The sequence below is a fragment of the Crocuta crocuta genome, unplaced genomic scaffold (genome assembly GCF_008692635.1).
Source record: "Crocuta crocuta isolate KB4526 unplaced genomic scaffold, BGI_CrCroc_1.0 scaffold25, whole genome shotgun sequence".
NCBI classification, from domain to species: domain Eukaryota; kingdom Metazoa; phylum Chordata; class Mammalia; order Carnivora; family Hyaenidae; genus Crocuta; species Crocuta crocuta.
This window is the reverse complement of record NW_027532015.1, coordinates 16,881,659-16,894,525: the sequence shown is the minus strand read 5'-3', so window position 1 is coordinate 16,894,525 and position 12,867 is coordinate 16,881,659. Positions and strand designations below refer to the sequence as shown.

Genomic DNA, 12,867 nt, shown 5'->3' with positions numbered 1-12,867 from the left:
CTATCTTTGTTGGTTCCTTTATTATCATATAGATTTTATCTTAAATGTTGCCTCTCAGAATAACCTTCTCAGATCACGCGATCAAAAAGAGCCCCCTGAGGCGCCTGGGTGGCTCAGTAGGTTGAGCATCTGACTCTTGACTCTTGATTTTGGCTCAGGTCATGATCTTGAGGTTCGTGATATTGAGCCTCACATTGGGCTCCACACTGACAACAGGGAGCCTACTTGGGATTCTCTCTCTCGCTCTTCCTCTGCCCCTCCCCCACACTCGCTCCCTCTCTCTCAAAATAAATAAACTTAAAAAAAAAAAAAACTAGCCCCCTGATTAAGGGGCTATTGTATTGGTACGTTTTAATACTCATGGCATATTTGGTCATTGAGTAATGTTGCCGTAGCACCTAGAAGAGTGCCTGGCATGGATTAGATGCTCAGGAAATATTCATCGAATAAGTGAATTTGGGTGAATGAATGAAGCAATGACCACATATAATAGACTCCTGGAAGTGAAAAATAACCTAAGCCTCAGAACTAAAAATATTTCTGAAACGTTAGCTCGTTAATTTTCTCTATTTGTTTCCACTTGAACGGAGGAAAAGCATCAAAGTCACAGCTGAAATAGCAAATATGGCAAACATCCCGTTTTGAGTTTGTAGCTGGCAGGGCAGAAGTTCAAAATAAAATCCTTTCAAATTACATTATTGCTAAAATCTTTTCTGACCTCTCAGCTGAGTCACTGTTTATTTTATTAGAAACTTAACAACCTTGGGAGAATATTTGTTTTCTCAGCCTTGCAGAAATGGGAAGTAAAGGAATCGAACTCCGAAGATGAGAAAGAAAAATGTTAAGCAATATATAGGATCAACTTCGAGGTTAATTTGACCTTATAAATTATTCCCCTTCTTATTCTTTAGAAAATCATTGGGACATACATGTCAGGACTATCTCTTTCCATGGTGACAAAAAACAGTTCTTTTTTTTTTTTCATAAACTCCTAAGTTTGTGACAACCTGCTTAACACAACAGGGTGCTTCCTCACTCTCTAAGCTCACTTAAGCTTCTGCATTCCAACAAGTTCCCTGGGCTTTCTGCTGTCCCGCATTTACTTAGCTAGTTGGAGAAACATTATGTATTTTGTCTTTTTATTTTTGTTGCTGACATTTCCCTCCAGGGAACCTTGTTTAGCATACATACTTTGGTCAGTCTACACAATTCAGGCTGCTTACACCTTCATGTGAAAAGCCTTTGCCAACCAACCTGCTTCTTCGAGCTAAACCAAAGCGCGGGCTCTCTACTAATATGTAAACAAGAGTTTGCCAAGACTTCCCAGAACAACTCTTTCTGCCCTCGGTACTGGGCTTCCCCACAACATACACCCTCGTAGATGGCCTTCACTGCTGCTATGAATGTCACACACAGGATTATTGTGCCACCCCATCTTTTATAATTCTCTGCATCAGGGCTTGAATCTATTTTTGGGCCCCAATACCCGGTGCCCATGTCGTCATGTCTAGGGTCGAAAGTACTTTGGCTTTTGGATTTCTCTTACTTTGCAGTTTATAACTTGAGGTTTGGATTTCAATTTGAATAACTGTGTGACTCAAAAGTAACTTAATTGGGATCCTTTCAAAAACATTTCATAATTCAGAGCTTTACGGATTTCGACGGATTCCTTCCCCACCCCAATGCTGAATGAGTAAGTTTTGTTGAGTTTTAGACAGCCAAATCCGATGTTGCTAGGGAATGTCTTATTCTGAGGCCTACTAGATAGGAAGATTGGCTTTTCCTAGGCTTTGTCCTCAAATTTTTATTGGGTTTATAATCTGATACATTCTGGCAGCCCTCTATGAAAAATAAATCTAACAGTTTCTTAACCTTAACTCATCCAGAATGTTCCTTCCACTTTCAAGTGACACTTAAAAAAAAAAAAAAAAAGATGAGATCAGGAGTGACAATAGGGTAGGCCCTTCGTTTTGTTCAGTTAATTCCTAACTGCTTTCTCCCTGCCTCAACTTCATAGTGTCGTTCACAAGAGTTTTAACAAACCTTTCTTTTTAAAAGGAATTTCACAGCCCCAGCTAATAGGTGGTTTACAAGGTGCTTACACACAAGGTGGACCTACCATAAAGCCAATGACATGCACACCCGGGGGTCCCTCTGTGCACAGCCTCTTCCAAGACCCATATAGTCACACCTAACTTTACGTTCATAATTTGTATTATTGTTCCTCCAACATGGCCCTCAAAAGTTTAGGCTCCACGAAATGTGGATCAGCCCCCACTTCCATCCCTGTGCACTGATGTGTTGGGGACTGGCTTCTGATTTACACTGGTCTTCCCCCCATCAGCCACTTGCATGTCCTGGAGGCACCTCACAGGTAGTATGTACGAACTGAGCTCAGTGTTGTCCCTGAGCCCGGTCCACTAAACCTGCTCTTCCTCCTCCTCGTCTCATGAGAGCACATGTCCCATTTGTGTATGGGGTTAGTTCTCTAAGCTTGAGAGAGATTTGCTCCTTTCCCTCCACCATCTTTTCCAATCCAGGTCCAAGTTGTTTGGTTCCGTCCCTACATGCCGTCCAGCCCCATAGTTTTCTATCTGATTTCTTCAGCAGACTCCCATCGGTCTCCCTCATTCAGCAGCCCCTCCACTTCCATTCTCTGTATTTTACCAGAGTCCTCCTTTAAAAATAGGCAACTTTTCCCTCCTGCTCTGTTAACTTTACTTTTTTATTTTTATTTTTCGAATGTTTGATGTTAATTTATTTTTGAGAGATGGAGACAGGATACGATCAGGGAACGAGCAGAGACAGAGGGAGACACAGAATCCAAAACAGGCTCCAGGCTCTGAGCTGTCAGCACAGAACCCAACACAGGACTCAAACCCATGAACCGTGAGATCATGACCTGAGCCAAAGCTGGATGCCCAACCGACAGCCATCCAGGTGCCCCTAAACATGCCCCGCTGCCTTTAGCATAAAACCCAAACTCTTTACCAAGAAGGACAAGCCCCTTCCTGACTGTTCTCTGCCTTTTGCTCAGCACTCACGTCTCAATTCTCTTGTCCCCTTCATACCACACCAGCGAGTATGCTAGCCTCTGCGTGTGATACCCGTGTCTCGCACATACGTCTCTTCTCCCAGATAACTCCTTCAAGATTCTGCTTTGGTATTAGCTCTTTAGGGAAGATTTTATAAATGAGACCCTCCAATATAGCTGACTTCCCTTTGTGCCTGTCAACAACAGTAAATATTTGCAACAGTCTGTTTTCTTGCCTGACTCCTAAAGAAGCTATGGATTCTTTGTCTCCTACATCTTCAGTTCTTTCCTTGACTCGTGTCTGGTGCATAGTAGATGGTCAAAAAAGAGCTGAATGAAGAAAACCTGAAGCGGTGGGGAAAAGGGAGTGGTGTGGAATAGCCAGTCTGGCTCATGTAGCTGAACACATACCTCTGCCTCCTCCCGTTGCATAGGCTCCACTCAACTGTAGATTAAATCACACCCTGTGACCCACAGACCAAAGNTATGAACAGTGGATACTTTTTTTTTTTTTAATACTTTATTGTCAAATTAGTTTCCACATAACACTCATTGCTCATCCCCACAAGTGTGGATACTTTTTAACCATCTGCTAAGAATCAGTATTATTCTAGGCACTGTAGAGAGAGGTTCCGTAAGAAAGATGATGGGCAGGGGCCACACCAGGAAAGCAAGACTTTATAACATAGTTAAGGGGGTGAAACCAGTACAGCTCTAGCTAAGATAGTAGAGAAGAAACTGGGGCTAGAAACATATTAAAAATCCAGGGAAAGGAATGCTATCCAGGGCTAGGATTATGCAGGGCTTCAAAGACGAGGATTTGCATTGTCTTATAAGGCATAAGGATGGCAGGCTAAGTCCGCAATGATAATAACTATGATGTAGGAATAGAAGGAGAGATAAAGAAATCAGCATCAGTGAGGTAGGAGGGAATGCAGGAAAGAAAACTGTTTCATAGGAGCTAAAAGAATAGGTGTGGTAGATTCAATGCGGCTAAAAAAAAATTCTGTGTCCTTCGTCTCATCAAGAGATTAAGTCAGTTCCTACAGCCCTTGACTCTGGGCTGGCCTTGGGACTTGTAGGATGCTAGATACCAGTGGAGATACTGTAGTGTGACTTCCAGAACCTTATACCAGGCCTTATAGCTCCTATTTCTACCACATTGAAATGCTGCCCCGAGTCTGCCGTGTGAGGAAGCCACTTTAGCCTGCTGGAGGCTGAGGCCATGAGAAGGGCAACAGAAGTCTTCACTGAGTCAGCAGCCACCGCCATCGTGCGGCTGAGGCTCTCTTACACCATCCAGTACGATGGTCCTTCCTGCTGATGGAGACACATGAGTGCACCCAGGCAGAGTGCACCCAGGCAAGCCAAAGAATCCTGGGAAACAGGAAATACCATATCTTAAGCCACTACATTGGGGGATGGTGTGTTCCATTTAAACAGACAACTGATGTGAAACAGGCTATGGGGAAGAATGAGAAGTGAAGAATGAACAATAGATTTGGAAGTCTTTAGTGTCCTGGCATCTCAGTCCTGGAAAAGGCCTTGAATCTGAATCAAGTTTCCAGATGAATGCATGGAGTTACCAAAGTCTGAGTCTATTAGTTATTTGAATCATGTACCTGTAACAGTCTTGTTAAGATTCTGTGCTCTCCAAGAAGTCCAGCCTGTTGGTTTTAACTAGCATTGAGCCAGGCAATATGCTGATCGGGCCAACGGTCCAGTCAGCCTTCCCGACAATTATACATCTTTGTAAACGAATAACTTTCATTTTCATTGTATTTTTTAAAAATGGGGGCTTTATCTGTATTAAAAAGTAATCCTACAATTTGATGTTTAACTTATAGTTTGAATTAAGAGAAAAGTCTTCCTGCTCACTTATGTGAAATATTTAAAAAATGCAAACCACTCTGGGGGCTCCTGGGTGACTCAGTCAGTTAAGCATCTGACTCTTGATTTCCGCTCAGATCATGATCATGATTTGTGAGATTGAGCCCTGTGTTGAGCTCCATGCTGTCAGCATGGAGCTTGCTTGGGATTCTCTTTCCCAATCTCTTTGCCCCTCTGCCCACCACCTCTTTCTGTTTCTCCCTCTCTCTTTCTCTCTCTCTCAAAACTAATTAAATAAACATGAAAAATATTAAAACTGCAAGCCTCTTAAAAGTGCATAAAATACAAAGCAGAAGTTTTCCAAACCCTACTCTAAATGAACATGTACACCTACAGATACCATCAAATCAGCCATCAGGTGTATTCTTCCTTCAGACAAAAGCTGAAGCATCACGGTGCCCACATTTCCTGTAGCAATCAGACATTTCTCTCCAGCATATTGGAAGTATTTCCAGAAGACATTCACAAACTGTAAATAAGTCGTGCCCTCCCATTATATTAAAACCCAAGAGCAAGTATCTTTCCATGTTCAAGTGCAATCGTTTAATCCTAGGAAGAAAACAAGTTCCCCTCCATTCCTGGCCTCTGTGTATCACCTCCTTGCCCACAGTTAAGCAGTCAGAGCTGTGAGCTGTTACCAAAACTAAAGAGTTTTCTACAGCCCACGTCAAAGTTAAATCATCTAAACGATCTCTCTGTATAAGATGCATTTCACCAGTTTTCTGAATACTATCCGTATGAGAAACTCTTCTTAAATTCATTTTGATTGTGCCGTATTTGGAATAACTGCAGTCACTTAAACTCAAGAGCATTCCTGATAATCTTAGCCTTAACAGGTGTTTGGGGCTTAGAGACCACCTACAAGTGTAAGAGGAGAAGCCCGTGGTTTTGGCACAGGGAGGGAGCATGGCATTCCAAGACTTCCCTGAAACCCCAAACAAACAAGCAAACAAAAAACTCTCCTGGGTGGGGGACCTAGGGAGATGAGAGAGATTCTTCGAACATTTCTGAAAAGAGCTTCAAAAAGTTCACCTGTTAGAAATCACTGGTTATTCTAACTCCTTCGCTTAGCCACCCAGGTTCAACACATGGCCTAAAGCCTGCAATTGTGCTCTGAGATATGGTTTCACACCATAGGGAATATCCTGAAATAATTTCAGATGTTATCATTACTCAGTTGTACGTAAAATCTACACCAGAATGTTGTTTCAGAGAGTGATGCACATAATACTTACGCTTTTGCCAGCTCTGCTGATATCTGTTCCAAAGAGCATCCCTTTGTCTCAGGTATAAACACGACAACAAAAACCAGGGATGCCAGGCTCATGATTGTATATATAAAGCACACCCACGGCAAGCCAATGAGATCTACAATGGGCAAAAGAGACTGATTAAAAATGTGGGTTTTGGTTTTTTTGTTTTTTATTTGAGAGAGAGAGAAGGAAAGCAGGGGAGAGGGGCGGAGAGAGAGAGAGAGAGAGAGAGAGAGAGAATCCTAAGCAGGTTCCATACTCAGTGTATAGTCCAACGCAGCGCTCAATCCCAGGACCCTGGGATCATGATCTGAGCAGAAATCAAGAGTAGGACACTCAACCGACTAAGCCACTCAGGCACCCCTAAAAATATGTCTTGTGTTGCTTTGACCCTATTTGTGGACAGCTGCTTCTTAGAGCATCTATAAAAGCATATGTATTTATTTCCAAACACATTGGTAGTGTATATATCCAGAGAAATAGCAACCACAAATTAAAAATATAGTCAACCTCTGTAAGTTTCATGGTAACAAACTACCCCAGCTTTTCCTGTCAAAGTAAATAGAAGCCTGTGACTACCTCAATTTAAACCCAGTGCCATCTTCCTGCTGAACATGCTTTCTTCTCTTTCAAAATGGTAATATACATGCTCATTGCAAAAAAAAAAAAAAAAAAAAGACTTCAAACAACAATGAAACAAAGAAAGCAGAAGGTAAAATATCTCCTCTCTTCACCACCCCCCCTCCTAGTTCCCCTCCTGGGAGTACTGGCTGTAACAGTTTGGTTTCTATTTGGTGGACATTTTTAAAGACATTTATACAGATAAACTTTTCTTGAAACAAGCTCACCCTTCTTTACCCCGACTCAAATACACGCTCGTGTTGGCAATATTCATTTTAGTAGCTGGCAGCATATTGGTAATGACTCTTCCTGGATTCAGAGAAAAAAAAGTGGTAAGAGATCTAATGAAAGGCATTAGCTAAGATTCATCAACAACAAGCCAGATCCTTGCCTGCCAGCCTGGTGTTTCCTCTGGCCGCTTCTAGCCACAGGTACAGTGCTTTTGTAGTTACTGACCAAGATCAAGACAAGTTAACTGGGGAGAAGTGGCACCCCAGGGCACGGGAGCCTGGCATGTGCACTGTGCTGCCCCGAACTCAGCGAACCCAGCGGCAGGAAANCGGGGGTGGGGTAGTGGGGGAAGAAACTGGCTCTTAACAAACACAGGCTCAGACTGACCACAGCCAGAGACAGTGCAAACAGCCCATAACAGCTGCAGCCACAAATCCCAACTGGTCGCTCAGGAAAAGTGCAGTGGGGTGGTTTGGTGAATGCAGCATGGAAGGATCTGAGCATATTAACCACCTGTCAGTCAGCGGTGCTGAGTGAGGAGAAGCAGGAAGAAGGGATGGTGCCGCAGTGCTTTGGGCAGTTTTAATTAAAGTCCGATCCCTTGTGCTTTCCTTGCTGCTGGCACATGCTTTTGTCCCAGTGAGTGCTTACTAAAGTGCTTGTGGAATCCGTCCTGCTTTCCTCTTTGGGACATAAAACCAGAATATAGAAAGTGAAAAAAAGCGGGGTGGGGGGGGCACCTCATCCAATTTGTTCTCTGGTCTGTTTGAACACTTTCAGTGACAGGGAGCTGATGCCTTTAGAGATTCTCACCATGTGGCGGGCTGGCCCTGCCTGTTACAAGGTCTTCCTCACTGATTCTGAAGTTCAAGTCTAGTTTTCAGGAACTTCGGCTCAGAGGCTCTGCCATGCCCTCTGGGTTGGCTCTCCATCCCTTCTTCCTGACAGCCACGCAGATACCCAAGTTTGCCTCCATCCCTTCCCTGAGCACCTTCTTGCCCCAAACACCCAGAGCTTCTGCAACATTTCTGCACAGACCACGGGTCGCATGCCCATCCAGGTGCCCTCCCACGCTGGCACACGGCAACCCTCTTAAAATAGCTAATTCTCTTAAAACATTTTCCTCAGAGCTGAGCGCAACGCAGCTGTACCATGCCCACTGCCCAGGAAGTTTTTATTGCTTTGGAATACTCTGCTTTTATTGCTATTGCTAAAATCGCACTAAAAAGGCTTGCTGCCAAGTAGAACCCTTATAGCTTTTACTTGGGAAGTTGACTTTTGAAAGTAAGTACAGGTTTTCCCATTCTTGGCAAATTTGTGTTCTGCCACTTGGCTTTTATGAGAGATGGACGTTAGTATCTGTTTTGCTAACTGAGAGGAATTCAGAGAGGATTTTCACTCTTAGTAAGTAGAAGCTGCTTCTCTGCTTCTCTGCTTTTGGCTTATGAGAGCTTTCGTAGAAACTCTCCACTTTCGAATAGCAGGAGAGACCTGTATCGCATTTCAAACTCAGTCCAGTGAAATGTCATCTATGGGTTCATTCCAGGATTTTTAAGTGAATGTGCTTTCCCAACATTTGTTCTAAATGCAGGAGAACTTCTGAATGTGCATTAGCTCATCTCGTACATTAGTTAGCCTGCCCAGAGATTTATGTCATCTTTCTCCACCCCTGATTGTTTCCATTCTTCCTTCTGTTTTTTAATTAAAATTTTAAGTATAGTTGATACATGATGTAACGCTAGTTTTAGGTATCAGGATAGTGATTTGACACGTTTATATATTATGCTATGCTCACTCTATTTTTTCTTTTGTATTTCTCTTTCTCCACATCAAAGGGCAGATATGGTGTGTGTGGGTGTGTGTGTGTGAAGGTGAAAGGTACAGACCTATGCATGTGATCTGAGAAGGACAGGTATGGTTAGTGCTAATGACCAGTTTCTTTGTCTCCTTTAATCTTTAGGCAATTTCTAAAAATGTGGGACATTTGAAAATTTTGTATAAAAACCCAAACCATGGTTAATTAATAGCTCCAAAACTGAATTTCCCAAAGTAGCTGTATTAAAAAAAAAGAGTGGTTGACAAGTATTCAGAAGTATAAATATATACCTTTTTGAGGACACATCCACTTTTCAACATTTATATTTTTATATATATTATTTAGTATGTATATCAGATACATATATAATGAGAAAAGGAAAGAAAGAAAACAGCTCCTTAGTCAATTTTGGAAGATGTTAGGGAACTATTTCATTATTTTGAAAACTAGAAAATAAAAGAAAAAGTTTCAAGTGTTTATCTTGCCTTTTCCCTATGATTCATACTTTACAGCAGGCAAATAACCAGTGAGAGGAAATTCCTACTTAGAGAAGAATTGATGACAAAAATTTAGAAGGAGTGACGCAATAACAATAACGGATCTGGGGCACCTGGGTGGCTCAGTCGGTTAAGCATCCAAGTTCAGCTCGGGTCATGATCTTGGGGTTCATGAGTTCGAGCCCCTATATCAGGCTCCGGGCTGACAGTTCAGAGTCTGGAGCCTGCTTCAGATTCTGTGCCTCCCTCTCTCTCTCTGCTCCTCACCCGCTCATGTTCTGTTTCTCTCTTTCTCTCTCTCAAAATGAATAAAATATTAAAAAATAAAACTTAAAAAAAATTACAGATCTGGGTGATGATCCTCAAAGAGGCCCACATGACAAAGTGGGACACAGACAGACAGCAGACACCCGCCATCATCTGTGAAGGAATTTACAAACAAATGAGAAAATCTAAATCTGCTCAAGCCTCTAGATCTCAAGAGCAGTTCTCAGGAAACACAAAAGACAGGCAGTCTTGTCACGTGACTGTGATCAGCAGAACCCAGCACGGGGCAAACTCTGTGAAACAAATGACCCAGTTTATTCATCAAAAATCCAAAGATGGGCAGGAAAGGGGAGAAATGGAGAGAAAACCTACAAATCATGAGCCGTGTCAATCAACTCTAAATTATGTTATTTGGATTGCGATTCAAAGTATAAAAAAGTATTAAAAATATATAAAAAACATAAAAGTAATGTAAAAATATAAAAAATATTTTAAAAGGTATAAAAAATAATTATAAGACATGGAAGAATGTGGACACAGACTAGATATTTGATAGCAAGGGATTATTACGAATATTTTTATGTTTGATAATGATATTGCAAGTATAGTTTTTAAAAGTCTTATCTGTTAGAGGTCCATGTGGGAGTTTTATAGACAAAATGACATCCTGTCTGGGATATGACACAAAACAATTTGGGGAGAGAGAAGCTGGGGTTATAAATGAATTAAGAGTGATAACTTTCAGTTGAGTGGTCCGTACATCAGGTACGTTCTCTTTATGTTTGAATGTTTCAAAAGTGTCCACAGTAAAACGGCTTTTAGGTGAGTGTACTTCCCCAACATTTATCCTGGGGGCACAAAAGGCATTAGAGGCAAACCACGGGTCCTTACCAGTCACAGTCAAGAATGTCAGAGAGATGAGGAGGTTGATGCCCCAGTTCATGCTAGAAGTTAAAGCCATGGCCCGGCCTCGAATTCCAGCAGGAAAAATCTCGCTCAGTAGCAGCCAGGGCACTAGAAGAAAGGGAAGAGAGGGTGGGGAGCAGAGAGATGATCAAACACCTGTTGAAACGGAGGGCCAGCCCTCTGCCCTCTGCCCTCGCCCCGAGTGGCTTGCCGTTGGAGAACAGGGCTGTGTCCTTCCTCCAGCCCAGGGAGGAAGGATTCAGACACCGACAGAGCCTCACAATCCTGGAAGAGGGAAAGAGACAGAAAGCGCTGGTAGGTGACACCAGGCCTGAGAAATTCAAGTGGTGGGGGCAGTGACAGGGGCCACCTGCTGGGGAGCGACCTGAGAGGCAGCTTGGGATCTCTGCCAAGCGCCGAGCCTCAGGGCCAGACCAGCGCTCTGGCTGCTCTATGTCCGGGCCCTTTCCTATGACCTCTTTTGCCCCTGACCTTGGAGCGAGCAGTCCAACATCGTAGCTAATGAGTAGATGGGAAATGGAGCCAGGAAGGCAGGAGGAAAGAGGGTCTCTTGCACTCTCCCTGCTCCCACTTGGTCTTCCTGACCTGCGCAAGCTGAGTGGACAGAAGCTCTGAATTCAACAGAGCTCCAAAATTTGATTATGATACGTGACTCAATGCCCGAGTGTCGGAGAGGAGACCCTTGTTGGCACAAAAACTGACCAGAGCACTTTGTAATCTGAGAGTGACATGGAGCATTATAGGACCTGCCGGACAGGATCAGAAGGGGCACCAGAGGAGCAAACGGCCTTGTCTTCTGCTTACAGCCTCTCAAGCCCAGTTTCCTCTCATCAAGTAGCTATGAGCTCTTACAGTGGGCAGAGCACCTCATGAAACTTACTTCAAATGACCCTCCTCGAATCTTACAAGATAGGAACTATTCCTACACCTCTTTACAAGAGAAGAAAGCCAAGCTGAAGGAGTTAATAATTCGCCAAGGTCCCAGGGCTCACAAGTGGAAGAGGTGCCACTGAGTCCTGGCAGTCGGTCTGTGAAACTTGTGCTTTTTAATCACGGTGCTCTCTTGGTGGTGGCTCAATAAATATTTGTTAATGAATAAGTAAATGTGGAATCTAAGCCTTTGATTCTGAAGAAGGACATAGGAGCTGGCCCAGCCCCGGCTCACTGCTGGCTAAGTCACCTTGTGTTGCAAAGCCAGCAGTTACATACAGACCAGATGCACCGTCCCAGCCCAGTGGAGGTAGCGCCAGGGGCCCAGGGCGGTGGGGGGAGGGGGAAGAAGCATGAAGCTGGGGAGGGGCCCCACTGCGGGCAACCACTAGGCCGGATCATGTGGGAACCAAGCTGTGCCTCTAATTTAACAACTTGGCTCTGATGACAAGCTCAGGCTCTGGGCAGAAAACATCTGCTCATAGTAAATCTGCTGTTTTAAAGTAAGAAATATAAATTGAATTATAGAAGAGAGCTGGAGAAACATCTTTTTCTTGATGATCTTTTCCACGTGAATCCATGTAGAGTTACCTTGAGGGCATGGAAGAGAATTTTAACAAAAGGAACATGATTATTATTGTTTTAATTAACAGGGACTTCAACATTAAAATTTTGTATCCCTTCCCTCTGCTTCCTACCTGCAAAAAAACTTTACTAGGCTCTTGCAGATTATATTCTAGGTAGGACTCCTTTGCTCTTATGAGACCAGAGCAGTGGTCATGTAACCTAGTCTGGCTTCATAAGACTGGCAAATCTGGTTCAGAGCTCTGGCTCTGACAGCTGTATAATTCTGGCGAAGCCTTTATAATGACTCGCCCTTGGACAAATGCAAGATGAAATTATGTATATGCAATTTTTCAGAGCTAAATAATCTATGCTGCAGACCAATCCCCTAGGCCCCTTTGTGCCACGGTTTTTTGTCCTTGTGGGATGGAGGGAGGGTCTCTTGTCACTTTTGGCTCTAGCAGCCATAAGGAGGAGGAGGTGGGGGGTGGATCACTCTTTCGTTTTATTTTCTGGAGGTGTTCACACAGGTTTTCTTAATCTACTTTCATCCCTGCTTCATCACCTCTAAAACCTCTTCTAACCCTCCCCACCTTCATCATAACCTCTTCTAGGAATTGTTTGGTGGGTTTTTGGAAAATCATTGCTGGGGGCATCAGATTCACACTGGCGTCGGATGGGAACAAGCTGATCTTACTGTTGTAGGAAGTGGTAGAACTCACCAACAAGAAGATGGCACAGTTTCGCAAAGCGCTAGTTACAAGCACTCAATCTGAACTGCCAAAGGCTTCCTAAAGGGACCTACGGTGTACACTGAAAGCCTGTACTAGGTACACA

At 43.3% G+C, this 12,867-nt stretch overlaps 1 protein-coding gene across 3 annotated transcripts in view; it reads right to left on the bottom strand.

Moving 5' to 3' along the window:
* The window catches only part of SLC2A12 (solute carrier family 2 member 12), a 57,693-nt gene that overhangs the window by 7,683 nt on the left and 37,143 nt on the right, over positions 1-12,867 (bottom strand). Inside the window, exons 3-4 of one of the 3 annotated variants that reach the window (XM_077776145.1) lie at positions 10,501-10,623; positions 6,160-6,292 (exon numbers count right to left, since the gene is read on the bottom strand). The exons of 1 other annotated variant lie outside the window; for it this stretch is intronic. In XM_077776145.1, the coding sequence (XP_077632271.1) occupies positions 6,160-6,292; positions 10,501-10,623 (256 nt within the window). The remainder of the gene's footprint in view (positions 1-6,159; positions 6,293-10,500; positions 10,624-12,867) is intronic. One more of the 3 variants, XM_077776146.1, reaches the window with a different exon arrangement.